The 20,888-nt window shown below is 34.3% G+C and overlaps 3 protein-coding genes across 5 annotated transcripts; all 3 read right to left on the minus strand.

Annotated features, from left to right (window-relative positions):
* Nucleotides 1-1,177: 1,177 nt before the first annotated feature.
* On the minus strand, nt 1,178-3,389 carry LOC129877524 (transcription factor MYB27-like). Of its 2 annotated transcripts, XM_055953039.1 has the most exons (5): nt 2,551-3,389; nt 2,317-2,421; nt 1,962-2,091; nt 1,627-1,727; nt 1,178-1,539 (listed from the first exon to the last, which is right to left on the minus strand). In XM_055953039.1, exons 2-5 carry the CDS (start codon nt 2,369-2,371, stop codon nt 1,283-1,285), a joined length of 543 nt encoding a protein of 180 aa, XP_055809014.1. In that variant the 5' UTR covers nt 2,372-2,421; nt 2,551-3,389; the 3' UTR covers nt 1,178-1,282. The 2 variants fall into 2 exon arrangements, with proteins under 2 accessions (XP_055809014.1, XP_055809013.1); XM_055953038.1 differs by lacking the exon at nt 2,551-3,389 and having other exon boundaries at nt 2,317-2,539.
* An 82-nt stretch (nt 3,390-3,471) lies between these two features.
* On the minus strand, nt 3,472-6,235 carry LOC129877525 (uncharacterized). Its single transcript, XM_055953041.1, has 4 exons — nt 5,964-6,235; nt 5,750-5,860; nt 4,730-4,798; nt 3,472-3,778 (listed from the first exon to the last, which is right to left on the minus strand). The coding sequence occupies exons 1-4, from the start codon at nt 6,105-6,107 to the stop codon at nt 3,728-3,730; spliced, it is 375 nt and encodes a 124-aa protein (XP_055809016.1). The 5' UTR covers nt 6,108-6,235; the 3' UTR covers nt 3,472-3,727.
* A 1,135-nt stretch (nt 6,236-7,370) lies between these two features.
* On the minus strand, nt 7,371-14,818 carry LOC129875955 (serine/threonine protein phosphatase 2A 57 kDa regulatory subunit B' beta isoform-like). 2 transcript variants are annotated; one of them, XM_055951212.1, is made up of 3 exons: nt 14,579-14,818; nt 13,246-14,473; nt 7,371-8,005 (listed from the first exon to the last, which is right to left on the minus strand). In XM_055951212.1, the coding sequence occupies exons 2-3, from the start codon at nt 14,419-14,421 to the stop codon at nt 7,703-7,705; spliced, it is 1,479 nt and encodes a 492-aa protein (XP_055807187.1). In that variant the 5' UTR covers nt 14,422-14,473; nt 14,579-14,818; the 3' UTR covers nt 7,371-7,702. The 2 variants fall into 2 exon arrangements, with proteins under 2 accessions (XP_055807187.1, XP_055807186.1); XM_055951211.1 differs by having other exon boundaries at nt 13,246-14,818.
* Nucleotides 14,819-20,888: the final 6,070 nt, after the last annotated feature.

The following is a 20,888-nucleotide window of genomic DNA, read 5'->3' on the forward strand; positions in this document are numbered from 1 at the left end:
TACGCAAACCTTACTACAAAGGTAAAAATTATTACAACTATTCATATATTAAATAAGGTAAAAATTATTTAACTATTCATATATTAATTTGTCAATACATTAGATTTTTTAACAATATATATACTGTATACATATATCTTTGGGAAAAACTGAGGGCCCAAAAAAATTAGGCCCCAAGCGAGTACTTTAGTGGCTTATGGTCGAGACTGAACTGAGTACATATGACAAGAAGCTCAATACTTCTAAAGACAAAAAAATTAACAATTAAATGAACCATCTAAGACCACCTCCAACCCTTAGACAAGGAAGTTACTACACCAAAAGTAGGAATAGACACTAAAAAAAAAATGTAAACTACTGACTTTATCAATTCTTAGACAATGCTAAACAAGTCAATTTCACAACATTATAGCACTTTTAATATCTCCTAACTTCTCTTCACACTTACCAGGTTCTCTGTAATGATCTGTCTCCATCGTTATGGATAGGCCAATTAGGAAGGAATTTAGGCAGAAAATTTCGGGTAGTAACTTTAGAAAAATTGAGCCTAGGCTAGACTTGGACGAATTCTGAATCATGTGAGGTCTAGAGCGACTAGATGAGGTCTAGAGAGACCTTGCAATAGGTGGGGAATCGAATCGGCAATTTGATTAAGTTAGCTAATAGCCAAGACGATACGGAGCCTTTACGGCTTTACGGGATCGCATTTGGGTGAATAAAACTCCCGGAATTGGACTTGGTGTGGAAGGTATATTTTAAGGTGTCTTGGGGTGTGGGTATGTTGTGATATGGGATACTTGGAGACTCTTTACGAGCTCACTGTTTCCGCATATCCTGCCAGAGCGGGATAGCCCCGGTTACTCAATTGGAATGACACGCTTACTTATAATCTCTTTACTCAAAAATATCCCTTCGGGTTAATATTAGCCTAAGCTTTATTATAGGTAGTCATTCCTCCGTTCCTTTAGTCTTCTCAAGGGCACTAATACCATGAATCAAGAAAATTCGAGTGATATACATACGAACTTTGGCTCATCGGTTCCTTGGGGAAACTCATCTGCGCTAGATGGGAACAATGAACTTTCCTCAAGCCTGAGGCCTAAGTTGTCTATTGTTGTAGGTTAATTTTACTTGATTGTTAGTGCACATAACTTAAAACTCAAAGCAAAAGTAGGAGACAGTAATATGTACATTCAATACATTCTTTGCATTTCTACAGGAAAGGAAAAAAAACTAAACAGTACTATGAATTTAGCTATTGTCCCATGTAGTGTAGTATTGTCTATGGAGGATAACAAGAGCATAGGTTTGAGCTGCAAAAGTACATATGATGTTCCATTCTGCTTTGTTCATATGACCAACTTGGAATCCAATCCAATAATGTTACTTCATTTCCAGAGTATGCCAAAGAATCAGCAGAGGAACAATCACCTTTTTCGGAGAAAGAGTCTTCACTGTTGGATGATGAATTAGGGACAATATCACGTTTCGAAATTGATGATTTTTGTTCTGAATTAATTGTGTTACTCCAAGAGAATTCTGTCAAATGGAAAAAGGAATCATATGTAAGAGAGGGAACACTTAGGGAATAGATACAATATCAACAAGCAGAGTATTCTAGTAGACCTTGTTCGAAAATTAGTATTTTCTTTCTCAAATGACTTCTCCAGTAGTTCTTGATTTCATTATCAGTTCTTCCAGGCAATTGTTTAGCAATCTTTGACCACCTGTAAATCGATAAAACTTTAGTACTAATGAGCCAAGCGGAAAAATCTTATCCTGGAAATGCTGAAGATATGATTATGTAAATAAAAAGACTATCCTCTCTAAACAGCTTAAGCTTTGAGATGAGATGTAAACAATTCAACGTGATAATTAGAGTAGGTAGAATTTCATATATCCTTAAAAGCTTTGTTGTAGAGCATCTTAAAAGTTTCTTATGAAGAACAAAAAAATCCTACTTGTTTCCAAACTGCTTCTGAAGTCGGATTATCAAACGCTCTTCATCTGCAGTAATATGACCGTGCTTTAGATTTGGGCGGAGGTAGTTCAGCCATCGCAATCTGCAGCTTCTTCCGCTCCTTCTCAGCCCTGCAAGGTAGCATATTTAAACAGAGTTATTTGATGTTTCACGTCAGCATGAGCAAGACCTATTGGTTCAACTTGAACTATATAAGCAAAAATATGTCAAGAAACATTTGAAGTGTATACTTATAATAAGATTAACGCATTCTGAGCCCACTGACTCTTGATTCTCAATTCACTTCTGATTAGTGACAGTACAAAGTTTAAACATTGTGCATAACTGAATCATACCTGAAGCTTTTGCTAAGGCATCCCAGCGACGTTCACCAAAAACAGCTACAATCATAGACAGTCTCTCATCTTCCTCTTCAAGCCATTGTCCTCTTCGCAGTTCCTCTTCAAGCATGATTAATTGAGAAGCTATTAGTGAATATTTATGGTTGCCACAACCTAACAGAGTTACCCTTCTTATATAGGATGCCAATGTGGCTAAAAAGACAAAAAAGAGTAAGCAGAAGATCTTACCTGGCAAAATAGGTGGAAAACATCTGTTTATAATGGAATACCAGCATCATCATAATAGATAAATTCATCCTCTTAAGGCTTACATTGGGTCAGCAATGGACTTTTGAATTTTATATACATAAAGAGTGGAGTTCTATCTCCCTTTTACATCACCAGTTTTGGTACAGTAAACCAAAGTTGTCTGCTTAACAATACACTGTGGGCATAAAGATTTTGTCTCATTCATCACAATAATATAAACTATAAGAACTTTAATTAGGCATGTGCTTACATAGAAAACTCAAGATAAGAATGAGGTTTTGGTGCATTGCAAAATCCAATATATGCATCTACTGTGGGGGCAACAAAATCTTATTGTGCTTCACAAGCTTTATCCGTTGAATTGAGACACTAAGACAAGTTGAACTTTACCACTACTGTGAAAACTGCTCACTTTGTTAAACCGCCCCCAGCTTTCAACAAAATGGAAAGCTGGGATCACCATAGATCATAATTTGTCAGGTACATTGTATCAGACGACACATCGTTTAACGTGCAACACTCTCTGCTTCAACTGATTCCCTTTTTTATTCATGACAACTTGGTGTCCAGATCAGCTATGAATATTCTACCATGTACCGCTACCTCCCATCAACACAATGTAAGCAGCAGAATATACAGCAGTGTACAAGGATTAATGTAGCAAGATTACACTTGCTCTACCACTATTATCATCCTTATTTGACAGTCAATTTGTGACAAAAGTAAGTGATTCTGCATAGCAGGTCTTCATAGTGTGTTCTTAATTTTTCTTGTAAACAAGAAAAAGTCATTGTATATTCATCTACTATTATGCATGATGAAGGTCTGATACTAAGGAGATGTTACTGAATAAACTGAAAATTTGAGCTTGTAATGAGAAGATAGCATAGAATCATTGACTTGCCACAAAATCTCCAAGTTATGTAACTTTAAGATGTAATTAACTTTTTCAAAAAGCCACAATTCCATGTACATGTCGAATGTACACTAGTTTGCAAGTTTTTTTTTGATAATACAAATGGGACCTCCTTAAATAAATAACATTTGTAGTAGGATTAACAGAACTGATGATCTCTATAACCAACTTCATTAGTTTTTGACAAGCCTCAAAGTAGTTGATATAACTGGTGCACTTCAGCCACTCCAACGGAAAGTACTAGCGATCAATGAAAGATTTGTTCATAAGATCGACTGCAGAGTCCATGAACTGCAAGCACAAAAACAATAGCGGAGTGTTAAAAAGGTAAAATGAAACTTGTACGTACTTACCCACAGATTTATGCAAGAATCCAGCTACAAATGTGCATCTTTGTATTAAAAAGTCTACTACTCCCATTCTTGACCGTACTTCTGAATGTCTAATTGAGAAATTAAACTAGCTAGGAGGAAGGGGAGAGCAGCAGCATCTTATTTGTTAATTAACCAAATCCTCTTATGAATGCATTTTGCTACCAACACTGACCACTTCGATTATGGTTTGCATATGCACAGGAAATGAAACAACCAACTCCACCTTCTTCAGGGATCAACATATTTTTGAAATTAGACAACCTTCAATAAAAGTTGATCCTTCAGAAATAGTTATTGAAGAAAGACAAGTAGATGTCACACTCTTAGTCAAAAGTTTTAGTGGTTAACGATCAGACAATTTTATTTGACTACAAAACCAAATGTACTTACACATGCGCTCACGAATGTCAATATTATGTCTATAATCACCAATACCCATCAGTCTTCGCTACAAATGAGGGATAACACCTTCTTTTCTAACCATTCTGTTAGTATTCCCTATTTAAAACTATACCAGTCTTGAATCCACAGAGCAAATATACCATGGAAGCATGCTAACTTCCTACAGCTTTCAGGGGCTACTCATTTGCTATATCCATATTCCGCAAATCTCATAATCCACTACATTGAAGTTCAAAAAAGGTTTTAACCTTTGCAGGAAAAGCTAAATCAGTTCTGAGACAAGGCAGAATCTGCTCATGCAAAGGTTATGTAAAAGGAATGAACAACTTGTTTTAGTGTCAATCAATAAATTAACTAACGAAACTAGTTTTCTTTCCACAAGATGTACACCAGTCACTGGATTTGTCTCAACAGCATTGTTCTTTAGATAATTGGAACAGTACACTAGACAAAGTAAAAAATTTACCTTCCCAACTGACTTCAGTTCTCGTCCAACAGGTTCCATAAATTTCAAGTCGACTTCAATGGGCCATACCTGCATGCATGTAAAAAGTAGGGAGTGTGAAAACTGAACGCTAGGGCTTACTGAAGAGGCTCAAGAGAAAAGCCAAAAAATAATTGAGACAACATATTTAGCACAGACAGCCAACTACCATAAGTATTTACATTTGCTGAGCTCCCCCCTCCCTCATCACGCAAAAGTAAAGGAATCTGATTTACTTCTTTACACTACTGATATGCAAATAATCATTCCCTTTACCTAAAAGGGTAAGGTGGTTTGAAGCCGAGCATCAATCCAATCTTTATTATACCTAACAAAGACAACTAGTATAACTTTAAATGCCAACTTAAATCCCCTCCGTAAAGTAGTTCTATCATTTAAAATATGCAAACATCAGACTGCAACATAGAAATGCTTGAACTTGGATGAACCTACATTAAGCTAACAAATAAACTAATAAAACAATAAGAAGGCTACAACAAAAAACACTTGACCTGCTGGCTGAACTAAATAACATCGCCACCAAAAGCAGATTTTTTTTGTTTCTTCTTTTCATTCTAACACCTAGACATGAAAATAAGATCCTCATATGCTTCACATTGAGCACATGCACATCAGTCTCTACTTACCTTCACCCTACAAGCTAAGAAATAGCAACAACTAGATTACAGCCGCAAGCTTAAGTTAAACAAATCACCAGTCCTCTCAAAGGATAAAGAATTCTATACAAATATTCATGATAACAGGCTAAACAGTGCAGCATCAAACTGAACAAAAGTCTTAATACAGAATTCACCATCTTTAGATTATTAACTTTATCACATTCACCAACAAAGTCATAGTTCCAGTAGAGAAGTAAATCATTTCGAGTTCTAATGGTAAGAAAAACCTAGCCTTTGAAAAACTTTCCATTGTCATCTACAACACACTATAGATAAGATTATAAAGAGAATTAAGTTAAATTACGGAAACAGATAGAAGCACCTTAAACCCCAGAAGTTTGATAGGTGGATTCTTTCCAGGAACAATACAATCAGGCCCTGCTGCTTCTACTATTGCCTCCTTCCCCAATCCGCTTCCAATTGGATCTGGATGCTGCAATTCCCAATCCAAAAAAAAAAAAAAAAAAAAAAGATTACATCTTTCCAAGTAAATTCCATACCTCACCCCCCAAAGAAAAGAGAACAAAAAAACGAACCTTCATGATGGAGAGAGCATAATCGGAATGAGGATTTTGAGGTATACGAAGAATAGGAGAATAATGAATTTTAGGGATGGGTTTTGCACCAGAAGCAGCTCTCCAAGGAACATCTTTCTGTAAGGCAGCCGCTCCTCCACCCATTCCGGCAATTTCTATATCTATGAATTCTTGGAAAGCAACTTTGTAGCGATAAAGAGGAGGATGAACAGTGAAGAAGATGAAGAATATAGCAAAGCGTTAGCTACAAGAAGTGGCACTGACTGGATTTCCCTTTCGGTTTTATCTGGGGATTTTTTAGTGGACGGCATCTATTTTTATCATAAGATTTTATTTTATTTTTCAAAATTTAATTATGATTACGTGCTAAAATTTTATGTCTAAATACATAGTATTATTTACTATAGTGAAGTGATTTAATAAGGTGATTTTGCTGTTTGCATGTTAACTAATTATGATTTAAGTGTTAAGAATTTATATGCAAACACATGCTTTTTATTATAGTCAAGTGATCTAATAAGATAAAAAAATGGAGGTTAATTAATCATGATTAAATGTTAAAAACATTATATATAAATATATATCATGCATCTATTAATTTGACGTAAATTTTGGGGGTGAAATTTTTTTACCAATAAATATCACTACATTTTAGCATCAAAGTAGAGTGAAACTGACTAGAACATGATTGTGAGTTGTGACTATTTACACCAAATTAAGCATTTTAGCCTTAGTAGTTAAACTTTCAAGTGAAAACACGTATCATTAATTAAGCGAGAAGTGATAAAAGTGTATATGAAGTAGGGTTGAGCGTTCGGTATTTCGTTCGGAATTTATAAATTTTGAATTTAGTAATTCAGAATTAAAAGTAGATACTAAAATATCAAAATTTTAAATTTTTATTCGATATCATATTAAAGTTGTAGCCGATTATATTACAAAGTTAATACTATTACTTCAATTATTACTTTTTTTTTTATGTGAAAGCACGATATAATAAAAGATCAACAAATAAAAAAACATCAAGAAAAACAAATTAACACAACTAAAATAAACATGTATTTGAGTTGTATATGTTTAGGCTTTTAACTTTCTCTTTGAACTTGTACTAATGAGTAATGAACTTGTTGATATAGTCTTCATTAAGTAAATAATTCGATATTCAAAAAATATCAAATAGTACTAATGTCTCATACCAAACTGAAACCCAAATACCGTAATTCTAAAATTTTACTCATGAATATCATACAGAATACCAAATTACCAAAAATTTTGGTTCAATTCGGTAATTCAATTTTCAATATTTTATGCACAGTAATATGAAGTGAAAATAAAATATTAAATAGGTACTACTTTCTGATTTCATTGTCTAAACACTAAGCTATGTGCAAGTACAAGTATAAATAACGGTAAACACCAGATTTGTTGCTTTCAAAGTTCACTGAAGAATAAAAATTTCTCTAAAGAGGACAAAATTACAGAACAAATTACACTTAAAACAAACCATTCCTGAGCTGCAGCACACGGCGACAAAGCAGTTATCAAATACATATATGAGTTACACGTGGCTGCATTGCCAGACATCTTCAACGATTCAGCACACTGACATCGACGAACAAAAACTAGAAGAAATGAATACCAGTATAACAAATGATCATGGTTGTAAACCACGCATCCAGTTTGGGATTTGGGGTCTAATCCCACCTAATGGAACAAGAATCGCGATGAACGTGTCCCTTTTAGCATCCTTGTGTTGCAGCAGCTGCTAATCTCTGCCATCTTAGTTCTCGCTGCTCTTCCAGTTCAGTGGCCCGAGCTGCTTTCTCAGAATACTGTCTTTGGCACTCATCGAACAGATCAGCATCCATTTCCATGAACATTTTGCGAACATTTACAGTCAGCCCATGGATAGCTTGATTCCAATGATTATCTATGTTCTTTTGCAGAGCATCAAAAATGATCGGGAAAATGACATTGCGGTTCTGGGCGATCAATCCCACTAGGTGCTCATTGTTCCATAGAAATAGGGCTCGCTCTGCAACCTGAAATATGAATTGCTTCAGAGATGCCTCAAAGATAATAGATTGCCATTTCATAATCCTGGGAATTATTCTCACATGATATCAATATAAAACTAATATAAAGTGTAACTTACTACTAGAACATTTCTCAACAGAAAGCTGCTGCAAATACACAGATGAAAAAAAGGACGAAAAACAAAGTGAATGGCTTTTACTGCACAAGCAAATGAGACATTTCCAATGTCCATATGAAATATTCTGAATTCACTGAGAGCCTATACTTGAACATGAATGTGCTTAAGACATCTAGTCGATCTGATCAGAAATAAACGTTGCAATTGACCTTCTAAGAAACGAACAAAAGGATGAGACAAATGGACAAAATCCAAAGAGTTCTACAGCCACCACCATCTCTGGAGTATTTAGCTAAACCTGTTACATTAAAAAGCAACCAGACTCACAAAGAAACAAACTCTAAAAAGAGGAAAAGAGATTGACTGACAAGTTCAACTGAAATCACAAGAAAAGTATTATCCAACAAAGAAGAAAGGTCACCCCAAGAGTATCCGCATCTTATACTTAGGAAATCAATAAAAGGAACTCACAAACCGGCCCTTACCTAGCTATCTTTCTTGGGCGACGGGACAAGATTCTAAAGCTTAATTGGGTAAAAGTTCTAGGACTGAAGAGACCAAAAGAGTAACTACAACGAGGAAACCTTTCATAATCTTCCCATCTCCAATCCTTGTTAGGTTCCTTGGTTGTTTTAGCAGTTTAAGGAACTCAAGAAAAATTCCAAAAAAAAAAAAAGCCACCTCAAAAAGTGCAAACTGATAATTTGAACTCAACTACACATGCAGCAATAGTAACTAGCAACAACGTGCTGAAAATAAAAGGATGGTAAAGTAGGATACGTCCGTATCCAACCTCACTCTCTGCTTTTAACAAATTTTCTTGTGATTCTCACCACAAAGAAAAAAAGAAAATAGCAAAGACGCTTCAAAACAGGAAAAGAAATGTTTACAATTTCACCTCCTAAGCAACATAGCAGAAACCAAGCACTAGAACTATACGACTCATTCACTTAATCAAAGGAAACACTGAAACAATAAGCCGAGAATATACTGAAAACAGATATATGCTCATAATACAGGTAGACAATTTCACTCCAGCTTCTGGTCCTTTGAAGCAAGCATGCATCATAATCCTTGATGTAGGTTGACGATATTGGGATTACAGGTAGTGAAAGGATAGAAATGAACCTGAACCAGTAAACACTCTTTCACCAAGGATCTTGGAAAGCTGGGATACTTGTTGGGTATAACAGTAGAAAGAACAAATGCGGGAAAAAAAGGAAAAATCTTCGCTCGATTGGCTTCTCTATGCTAATGAATGCCCCTCTGTTCTTCTCTGACGTCTAAAACAAACAAGCCTTTCACACCTATGATAGGTTATTGCATCAATAGACAGGCCACTCTGTGGGGTTGACAATCTTTATTCAACAACTTTAGGTCCCAATCTTTGTTATAACCCTTGGGGGTCGTTTGGTTGGAAACAAGTTATCGCAGGATTAATTATCGTGGGATTAGTTATCTAAGGTGGCATAAATTATCCCATCATGTATATGGGATAACTTATCCCATCACTATGGTATAAATGGTGGGATAAGTTATCCCAAACTTGCCAACCAAACAAGACACCAAAATTTTATCACTGGGCTACTTTTTTATCCCATGACTATTTATGTTTATCCCTTACACCAAACGACCCCTTAGTTATAAATCTGACTTCACAAGCACATAAAATTATTGTTACGGCAAGTGAAGGTGATGGAACACTGGCATTTGGATGTGGTTGAAGGATAACAAAATTAATTAGTAAGATAATTAACAGTGCCGAGTCAGTGCACAGTCACGGGTATTTTGTAACACACAATCAAGAAATGGAAAGACAATACAATTAGTCTCACTATTTCTTCCTATTCCCCTCGATTTTTAGAAACTACCCAAGAAACCCCTAGAGCTATTAAGACATCAATTTAGCTTCTCCCCTCCCTCAAGGCTGCATCAGACTACTACACCCTCCGTTTCAATTTGTTTTTGTCTTACTTTGTTTTTTAGTCCGTTTAAAAAAGAGTGCCTATTTCCTTTCCTGACAACTTTTTAATTCTAACTCTCCACATGACATGTTTAAGACCGCAAGATTAAAGAAAATTTCGGTACATTCTACATATCTTTAATTTAAGACCACAAGATTCAAAAGCTTTCTTTACTTTTTTAAACTCCGTGTCAAGTCACAAAAATATTGAACCGGAGGGAGCAATATTTTCACCATTTAAAAAAAGATTTAAGTTTTTTTTTTCTAAAGCCAAGAATACCCGAGGGACAATGGCGTACAATTCGAAACTCAATGACAATGGGCCCGCCCCTATACCCTTCTCCGCCACTTAAATACCAGCTTTTGTCTACGGCATTAAAAAAAAAGAAAATGAACTTGTAATCTGTTGTCTCTCATTTTATTTTATTTTATTTTGAGAAGGTAACAGTCTGTTGTCTCTCATTAAACAACACCTTTCTGGAAAGATGATCAAATAAAAGGGTGCTAGAGCTTCAAAGTTTGTGGTTCGTCATTTAGAATCAATAGTCACTAGACTCACTACTTAATAAATAAAAAAAAATCAAGTCGACACTAGTCACATTAAAATTTGCAGTTTAGCAAGAACTCTCTCATGCATAAAAACTATTCTTTTGAATTAAGTTATCCCCCTCCACTATCTTTTAACACTATTTGATGACAGAACTGCAGAAGACAAAAGTGAAGAGGCTTATAGATTTTGAAAGCAAACAACACAATGGAAAGCCCGGTGAAGCTCATATGGCACACATCAAGGGTTGATGAAGGTTGTGCATCAAGAAAACAAAGATCAAACCATAAAAAGTTAGCGTATCTCTTCTTCTTTGGTAGACAAGTTCTTACTGGCCACAAGGTGATAGCATAGCCCTGAAGCTATGCAAACTGAAAAGAGTAGCTCCACCTCTTCATTTGTTTTCAATTTCCCACAATAAGGACTTATACATAGATCCACAAAATATTGAGATAGCCAAAATTGTTCCAGTTAAATGGATTATGTACAGACATAAAATAAAGTAAAGCTTCTTTTTTTCTGAAACTTACTACTACCATCAAAGCACCACATTTCGTTTTGATAGTAAGCTAGTGATCGAATATGAGCAGTATAATGAGGAAATTCCTCTTTAGGGGAGTGTATAAGTTACATCAACCCTAGATAATCGGCCAATGGGAACTCCAAAAGAAGGCAGACTCTATCTTGACATATAAATAGATGAAAGGCCAAAAGACGTTAATTAGACCTCTAATGTTATTCAAGTGCGAGGACACAATGATTCACGTGCAACTATATTAGATACTGATTTTTGATAAAGCACTTGTGACATAATTGTTCTATATGCACGGACAGCATTGGCGCCAAGAATATGACAACACTCTTTCCATACAAGAAGTCAAGAAGCAATAATGGCGGCTGATAAGACTACATTTTCTCCACATTCTAATGTTCATGTAGCAGTTCCAAATTGGATAGTAAAAGACAGTTGTTGCCTCATGGTTAGCCTCATGGACTTGCAACAGAAATAGCGGACACAAAATTTATACGTGAATAGCAGTGTTTTGGACGGTGAACGGCGACAAGGGTCTGCCTCGCCACAAGGCGAGGCGAGCAGAGAAGCACTTGCCTTTTTGAAATGCGGCACCAATTAATACCAAAAAATTAAAATATTTAATTGCATATATAAATAATCAAAATATCAATGACAATAACATATTAACAAATATTTTAATTCAAAAACTGAAATTAGATAGTACATAGTAGAAGTCTAGAACTTGAATGACAAAAAAAAAAAAGGTCAAAACAGTGAGAAAAAAATAGAGGTAGTAACTCTGAAGAAGAATAAGAAGAAGGAGGAGGAAAAAGAAACAGAGGAAGAAGAAATTTGAAGAAGAAAAGAAGACACGTATTGCACGACTTTGGAGTCGCCGGAAAAGTCTGGCTGGTCGCCAGAGAAATCTAGTCGAGTCAATTGGTTGGAGTCGCATTAGCATTCTAAGAGTGCAATTGTGCAAATTTGGAAAGAAAACCCTAAAATTACTTTTTAACTTTTAAACCTTAAATTGGTCGCCTTTTTTTTTAAGAAAATACAAAAGGTGACGGCTTTCTCGCCTCTCGCCATGGCGTCGCCTTTTGAAGATTGCCTCGCCACAAAGCTAATAGGCGATGAAGGGTCGCCTCGCATCTAGCCATTGGCGACGAGGCGATCGCCATTCACAACACTGGTGAATAGTTACGACAAAAGTAGTACTTGACAAAAAAGAAAGATATTTATGATAAAAATAGACTGGAAGGAGATAGTCAAGTGCTGTTAACAAACAAATTTGCTAAGAACCTACAACAACTTGATACGTCAATTGTCCTTATGTGAATGGGAAAATGAGGATACAAAGGCAGTTTACAGGGAGTTCCGTCAGCAGGAAGCTAGCAGCATAAGAAAAAAAATTCATCTTTGTCATGTGGAACATAATAGAGTCTATGAAAAGTCACAAAGCATATCCTCAAATCCAACGAGTTTTTAATGATCCTCTCTCAGGCCTGCATAAGGTGCCTTCAGAGAAACATCCAATCCATAGATTTTTTTATAATAATCGTGGTGTCCATGTTAGCTTGCACGTGTCCCGATTAACTTCACAGGGCTTCTGTCTCCCACCAACACAAGTACCATGTAACTCTATCTATCAAGGCTTAGACAGATGGAACACCCAATACATAAATTAGTTAAAGGAATATGACAAATCAGAAAGAAATAGGCTTTAACTGGATAAAGATAAACATTGGGACTTCGGAGAAATGACAATTGCTCCCATCTAAGCACCATCTACTTCATTTCTTCACTCATTAACACAGTTATACATGCCAACACAATCATTAGAAAATACTTCTCCCGAAACAAACAAAAAAGAGTAAGAAAGAACATTTTTATAGGATCTAACCAACCAAAAAACAGAAAACACAGTCACGTCAATTTTCTATTCTATCCACAGTTCACAGCAAATGTAAATTTAATCGACAATTGAAATCGAACGAGGAAATGAAAAGAAAAAATAAAAACCGAGCTACTAATGAATAGTAAATTGATAAACAAAAAATGCATGAAGCAAAAAACAAATAAACACTACAAATTTCCCTTAACCTGGAAGTGTGGGCTGTTAAGGCAACGAGCAATCTGTCTAAAAAGAGGAACCATGCAACGCTGAAATTCTGCCGCCTGTGTGGTTTCCAACACTTCTTCAAGCTCCTGAAGAAAGAGGACTTCCTTTTGGCAATTGGTGACAGGCCAGTATTTCAACAAACCCCTTATAACTGTATCGGACAACTTGTAATCCTTTTCAACAAACTGAACAATACAGTAGGATAACTGCTGATGATACATTGCAACCGGTTTCGGTTTGTGCAGTGGTATGAGTGCCCGAACAAGGAATAGCTTGTGTTCCTCTTTCATGGGCAACGCAAAACCATTTATAATACTCCCTAGAATCTCTAGTAACTCACCTATCCCACTGTGCCTCTCTGTCTCATATATAAACCTATAAAAGATGTTATTGATTCCCTTCCTTATAAATGGTCTATGCACCATAAACTTCCCATATACGCGGTGAAGTATTGTTTTCAAATACTCTCTCTCCCTTGGGTCCTCGGAATCAAACAAATCCAATAACTTCAATACAAACGAGTGATCAATAAAGCGTTTAGCTAACTTTGTATCAGAATCTGATGAAACCACATACCTCAACAGCAATTCATACACAAGCTGTAAATGAGGCCAAGATGGCTCAAGACATGGCTCGTCCTCTTCCTGTTCCACATTTTCGGATCCTGTATTCTCATGAGAACCCGGAGGTAAACAACGAAATATATTCACTGATATCATCTTTACCATTTCTTCTTGATTACTTTCACTGATTTTTCCAGCACCAGATTGAACATAATCTACAAGCTCCACAAGTGTTTGCCTCTTTATCTCTTTCTCCCTTACAAGTTTCATCGTATCTGTGAAATCAAACTGAAAACAACAAATCTGTAGTTTCCTAAAAAACAACACTTGACGTTCGGATAGCGGCACGTCACGAAACAAGGGAAGGTTCTCAATGTTTCCCGGTGCTGGAGCTGCAGATGTCATCACTGAAGGTGTCTGTTGTGATTGAATAGAATTCGTTACCATGTTTCCTCTCGAAGCATGATTCACCACCACATCAGACGTCGAAACATTGCCGGAATTCCTACCTCCCGCCGGCGGCGCGTGACCAAAATCAGATACTTCTGATTTAGGCACCTTTTTATGCCCTCGCTTTATGATTTTATTCAACATTATCCCTTCCAATCAATACAAAAACCCTAACTGTAACTTTTTTTTTACCTACCTGTAGATATCAAAAACCTCAACTAAATACATAAACTTTCGGTAAGCAAACAGAGATCTAGAAGATGAAGAGCTTTAATGATTGCAATGTGTAGTTCACAAGTACCTGATTTTACAATACATGAAATCTATAACCGGAGATGAGAAATATCACCGTCGGGAAATTTCAATTTGAGTGGAGTACCGGCGATCCATGACCGCCGTAGGTCGGGAAATTGATCGGACGGCGTGTAACTTTCCGGCGATGAATTGAGATAATGAGGGGTAGAAAAAGTAAATAGATATTACAAATTTGAAGTAGAAGAAGATAGAAAGAGAAAGTGACGAAAGTGAGATAATTAAAAATTGAGGGGACGCTAATGAAAATGATTGATTGCTTTTTTGAAATTTCACGGAATATTTTTTCTTCTTATCCGTTTGTGCTTACCATATGGAGGATAAAACCAATTAGATTAAAAGGAAATATTTTTTATTTTTTTTAATGTTTGGCTAGTTCAAAAAATATTTTCTCGCATTCGCATATTAATTAGTTAAAATATAAAATATATCATCTTTAATTATATATATTTGACTCGATAAGTCGTAAAATTATATATTTTATGTGGCTAACTAACTATCTAATAAACGAATAAAAACCACATAAGTGCAAGAGTTTTTTCAAAATTTGAATTGAAAATATCTAATTGAAACACTTTATTAGGAATTAAAGGTATTTAATTAGAACATGACTTAGTTCAAAATGTCTAATGTAGTAAGACATTTTAAATTAGATAATGATCAAAAATATACTTGAACTATCTTTTTTTTTTCTCGAGTTTCACATCTTAATTATTAGGTATTCATTTTTTTTCTTGAACTATCATCATTCATGTATTAACTATGTTGTTCTCTTTTCTTATTTAAATTAAACGATGGTGATAATTAAGTAGAAAAAGAAAATAACTAATAATTAAGGTGTATTTTAATACATTAAAGTGATAATTCAATTTTTTTATAAAGAATAATTTATAGTTGAAATGTAAACCTCATAAAAAATATAGTTCAAATTAGGGTTGTTCAAAATCGAACCGAAACTGATAAACCGAACCGAAAAAAAGTTATTGATTTATCGGTAATGGTTTTAATTTTTTTTATTATCAGGTTATCGATTCTTAACGGTTTAAGATATTTCTTAACAGATTAACCGATAACCCGATAGTAACTTAATAATTTATATTTATTGTCATTCGGCATATAAAGTCCTTCACTTAGGATTTTATTTTCATATTTTTATTTCTTGTTGTCTCAAACTCTTGATTATTATACTATGTTTCACATTTGCTTTTGAGCAAGACACAATTTATCAACTAATGTGCATGGTTCATTTGGTTTGTCACATTGTCTCTAAGTGATTTTCAATTGGTTTTTTTGTATCAAATCTTAACGGTTAAATCGATAACCGAACCGATAATGATCAATAACCGATAAATCGATAACTGATAAGTCAATATCTTAATGGTTTTATAACGGTTTGACAAATCTATAAATCGCTAAACAATAAGTCAAACCGATTCAAAACCTAACCGAACCAATCGATACGTTTCAAATATAATTTGACCATCAACTCATTGTATAAACCAATTAATAATACCCGTATTATATCAGATAAAGTCAATTGATTAAGAGTAGGATTAGTAAAATATGGATGAACTATTCTCCTTTAATTTTTTTGAACACTCATCTATTTCGACTGGCTCATGGTAAAACCTATGTAATTAAATATATTATAACTTGTTCGTATTCTTTTAGAATATCAATTATCATCATAGTAAATAATTTGAAATGAATGTTTAAATTAGGATATGAATATCATAAACACGCATATATATATATATATATATATATATATATATATATATATATATATGTGTGTGTGTGTGTGTGAATTTCATGAGGGAGAGGGTGGAGAGGGTGGTTGTAGATCAACCCTCAACTCTTTATTTGAAGTGTACTAAATTAGACTTATAATTATATAGGATATAATTTTTTCAACTTACATGTTATAACACAATTGTAAAATTCTAACAAGCAAAAAATTACATTAACCCCTATTGCACCATAAAAATAAGCCTAGGTTGTTTTAACTAATTCACATGAATTTGTGTTTTACTTATTCGCTTAAGCTTTACAAGCAAACGGGACAAATAATTTTTTTCACAATTTGAGGAGTTTTATCATTCTTTTAACTAAAATAGATAAAAATGATCAAATGTCACTAAGTTGTGAGAAAATAGCCAAAAGTTCCCTTATCCTATATTCGGATGCTTAACTACACACTTTATTTTTACGGGAATACTATCATTCTTCGCTTAAAACTGAAACTATTATCTATCTGAATTTTCGACTAATCACTTTACCCAAAAGCAAATATGTGCACAAAATATTCTTTCCAAATTCACTTATAAAATTACTTCGTGAAATTTGTATTACAAACAACAAATTTTAGATTATCCATGAAATTACCCAACATAAAATGAGGTATCACTTCAAAGCTTTAAAAATAGCAAGCATGACTTTGACCAACTAAAAGATTGTCATGAGTTGTTAAACATTACCACTCATACTTTAGTAGGTAAAGCCAATTCAAGACAAGTATTACCAATTCAAATTTTCGGTTGTCCTTATCTTTAGAACATTTAATTTCTTACTTTTTTCTATTGGAAGGGAAGATATCCTCCCCCTGCCTTGAACAGCTCCAAATCCAATTAATTTGAATCAAAAATTTAAATTATATTTGCCTTTTTATATTATTTTATACTTCTTTCTGCTATTTTGAGCTGACTCTGAAATTTTGATGATTTAACAAATCTTGAGATCTAATGTGGGACCTGGTCTCAAGAGAAATTGTGGTTTTCGTTACATGATAGCCATAAAAAGTACTCTGCAACCACTGTCACTATTGCAGTGATTGTTGGTACACGTCTATTTGCAGAAGTAGCAGGTTCTTAGCCAATGGCATTGCTCCAAGGTTTTGTGTCCATCATATATAAGTCTCTTCTCCAATTACACAAAACGGTTTTTGCATTCTTGATTTTCACAAAAGCAAAAGTCATTCTCTCAAGAAATATTCTCTTGAAGAACAGCATGGGACCTGATAGAGTTCTCGTCGTTCTTAATTGTCCTTAGGTTTATATTTCTGTGATTAATATCTGTGGATCTATTCTTGAACTATAAAGGAATTTATTTCCTAGATTGCAAGAGTTTGTAATCTAAATCTCTGATCCTTGATTATAATGTAGTTGAGTTGAAATCTTATGAGACAGATTGTGGTTTTCTCCTCCCTTGAGCAAGAGGGTTTCCATGTAAACTTCTTGTGTTCTTTATTTTAAGTATTTTATCTTTTGTTCTGTTCTTGCTGTGTCAAAAAACCTGATCCGTTAACGTGTGATGGACCTATATAAGTCATCACTTTCATTTCAAATTATCTACTGCAATTTCTAATATATAATACTCTCTACTTCGATTGCTTGTCTCTTACTTTTTTTGTTCAGACTTCAGATTAATTAGTGCGTACTGTGTACTTTAACTATTCCATCAAATACCTTCCACCAATACAATTAACAAGGATTAATTTGGCAAGATAACGTACACTTGCTTATCAGCCACTATTATCATTCTTATTTGACAGTCAATACATGACAAAATAAAGCCTTTTCTTTTCTACGTAGGAGGTATTCATTGATAATAATATCAAAATTCACCACTTTGACTATAATTTGCAAATGTGACAAACAGGAAATGAAACGATCAGCTCCACCTAGCTACTATAATTTGCAAATGTATCTGAATTTCGTGTTGTATCTCGGATAAAGTTTTTGGAAATTCGTATTGTATCATTGATAGATCAATTTTGATGTATTTGTTTGCTCCATTTCATTGTATCTATTCGCTTAATTTAACACTATATTTATTCGTTCAATCTATCTATATCAATACTTTCTCATTTTTGCTAGATACAATGGGAATTACATTGTGGAGAGGGGAAGGGGGTAATGGGGTGGGGTGAAGTAGGGAGGGCGGGGTGTGGAACACAATGCGAATTGTTGTTCCTACTTTTATTATGAAAGTCATTTTTCTTATTTTTAAATAACTTGTTTAATTTTCTAAAGAAAGTATTATCTAAAAAAATTGACATTGAAACGAAAAAATAGAAAAATATTTTCCAACTCGAACACATCCTTAAAGTATAACACCATACATTCGTAATGCAAGAGAGCCAATTACTTAATTTTAAGATATAATATGCAAAAATGTGAATTATAAATGAATGAGATAAGTGTTAAAAATACTGAACTATCACCTTTTTCAATTTGAGTTTCATACCTAAACTATCACTTATTAGTTTGAAAAACACACATCTTTCTTTTATTACACTCTCATCATGGTGTGAGTATTATACTCTCTCTTTTATTTTTTTAAAATTATCACAACACACTCCATATGGACAAAATATTTTACTTTGACAAAAATTAAATAAATTAGGAGTATTCGTATTAGTTAAAGTCAAATATTAAAGCATTACTATCTCAAAAAAATATATTATAAAATAAAATATAAAATATTTGACAAGTTTTTAGTTTATTTTTTGATTTTCTTTGTAAAAATTTTAAAAGAAATTCTTAATTCATCTCCCCTCTTACTTATAATAATTTAGATACTTAAAGACTTCACGCTTATGCTGTGGAACCCCTCCACAAGAGAATCAATACAACTCCCTGAACCACAAATTTTACCACACCATACTTATTGTATGGGATTGGGTTATGAATCGACTGTAGGTCAAATTCTCGCGTTGAAAAGTGGTCCTGAAGAACTGTTGATAAACATCCTCATCGAATTGACAGTTGGCTGGTTGGTGTGGTGTTATGATCGTAATGACAAAAGTCCCACATCGGTTAAATAGGAAGCTGATGTGGGACTTATATAACCTTGGGTTATCCCAACTTAATAGTTAATTTTTAGGGTGTGGTTCTTCCTGGGTTATATCATTGGTATCAGAGTCAATCATCACCCTTCGTGCCCACCGTGCTATGAAAAGAGCTACCTACTTAGGGTGTGGTTCTCCCTGGGTTGTATCGTATGGGTTCTTCTTTAGCATTAGTAAACGATGCATTTCATTTTATCTGAATGTCCGGAGGATATCATAGGACTTCAAGAATTTTTTCTTTGGTTTCATTTAGCATTTCAAATGAAGTGTACACAGAGATATCATTACCAAAGCAAATTTTATGCTTGGAGGGCAACATCCTTGTTGGCATTTCCGTATTGGACGGAATGCTTTGTGCTTATTCTACTTATGGTCATTATGCTAAACGCACTTTTGAGTTATGGGTATTGAAAGACTATGATGTCAATGAATCTTGGAATACATAGTTATTAAATAATAATGGGGTACTTGTAAAGCCATATCGAAATATAGGTTTGCAGACTGTGAAGTGCTATTTTGGGTCGAATATGTTCTTTATGAAGTGACACATTCATTTAGGACATCCAGAGGGCGATTTGGAATATCTGATGCCATTCAGGATGGAATTGCTTTTACAGTAAGCTTGATCTCTCCAAAATCACTTATATAGTGTTTGCTTATGTATGATGGAGGAACACTTTTCTTTTACTCTTATTATTTATATCTATTGCTCACCGGCAGTTAAGTTTCATAATTTATTATGGAAGCTGTCAGCTTGATTATTTCAGTTTCTCAGAGAAACAACTAGAGCGATTTCATTGCTAAGAAAGAAGTGGTCAATGTTAATCCCATCTTGTTTTACTTAATAGTTATTAGTGCTTGTCTAGTATAATGGTAATTCCAATGAATATTGCATTGACTGGACTTGTTGAGGATGTTCAGCTCTAAGTTTTTTGCATAGCATATGAAGATGTACACTAAGATTCTTTTTTTGTTGCAATAACAACATACCCAGTAAAATTTCACAAAGATTTGGGGAAAATAGAGTGTACCTACACCTTATCATTACCTCGTGGAGATAGAGAGGTTGTTTGCAAAAGACCCTAGACTCTACTGCAGAAATCTCAGATGTAAAGAAGAAGAAAATAGTGACGAAAACAAAACAACTAATAGAAGCAGTGTCATTTCCCTCACCATTATATTTATCCACTTTCACAGAAATTCTCATAAAACCATCAGGCAGTCACCAGTCTAAAAGGGTATTTTATTTCTGGGAGGATCAAATATATCCTTGGATCTTACTTTCTTACGAACTCTTCTTTACATAACATTTTTTTTTTCTTTTTTCACATTCACATTCAAACATGAGAGAAATAAAAGTATTAGAAAAAGAACTCTATGAACCAGTTAAATCTGAAGTGTTGATATCAATTTGTTTGGTATCATGACTCAGAAATGTCTAATCTGGATC

This window comes from Solanum dulcamara, chromosome 12 (assembly GCF_947179165.1).
Source record: "Solanum dulcamara chromosome 12, daSolDulc1.2, whole genome shotgun sequence".
Classification (NCBI taxonomy): domain Eukaryota; kingdom Viridiplantae; phylum Streptophyta; class Magnoliopsida; order Solanales; family Solanaceae; genus Solanum; species Solanum dulcamara.

Excerpts from the sequence above, each read along its gene's own strand:
- LOC129877525 (XM_055953041.1), bottom strand. The coding sequence starts at position 6,107 with ATGGGTGGAGGAGCGGCTGCCTTACAGAAAGATGTTCCTTGGAGAGCT. Across the intron at positions 5,861-5,963 it reads ATGCTCTCTCCATCATGAAG|CATCCAGATCCAATTGGAAG; the intron begins GTTCGTTTTTTT and ends TGGGAATTGCAG. Across the intron at positions 4,799-5,749 it reads TCAAACTTCTGGGGTTTAAG|GTATGGCCCATTGAAGTCGA; the intron begins GTGCTTCTATCT and ends ACATGCATGCAG.
- LOC129877524 (XM_055953038.1), bottom strand. The coding sequence starts at position 2,431 with ATGCTTGAAGAGGAACTGCGAAGAGGACAATGGCTTGAAGAGGAAGAT. Across the intron at positions 2,092-2,316 it reads TGCCTTAGCAAAAGCTTCAG|GGCTGAGAAGGAGCGGAAGA; the intron begins GTATGATTCAGT and ends GCTACCTTGCAG. Across the intron at positions 1,728-1,961 it reads CAGAAGCAGTTTGGAAACAA|GTGGTCAAAGATTGCTAAAC; the intron begins GTAGGATTTTTT and ends ATCGATTTACAG.
- LOC129875955 (XM_055951212.1), bottom strand. The coding sequence starts at position 14,421 with ATGTTGAATAAAATCATAAAGCGAGGGCATAAAAAGGTGCCTAAATCA. Across the intron at positions 8,006-13,245 it reads TTAACAGCCCACACTTCCAG|GTTGCAGAGCGAGCCCTATT; the intron begins GTTAAGGGAAAT and ends TTCATATTTCAG.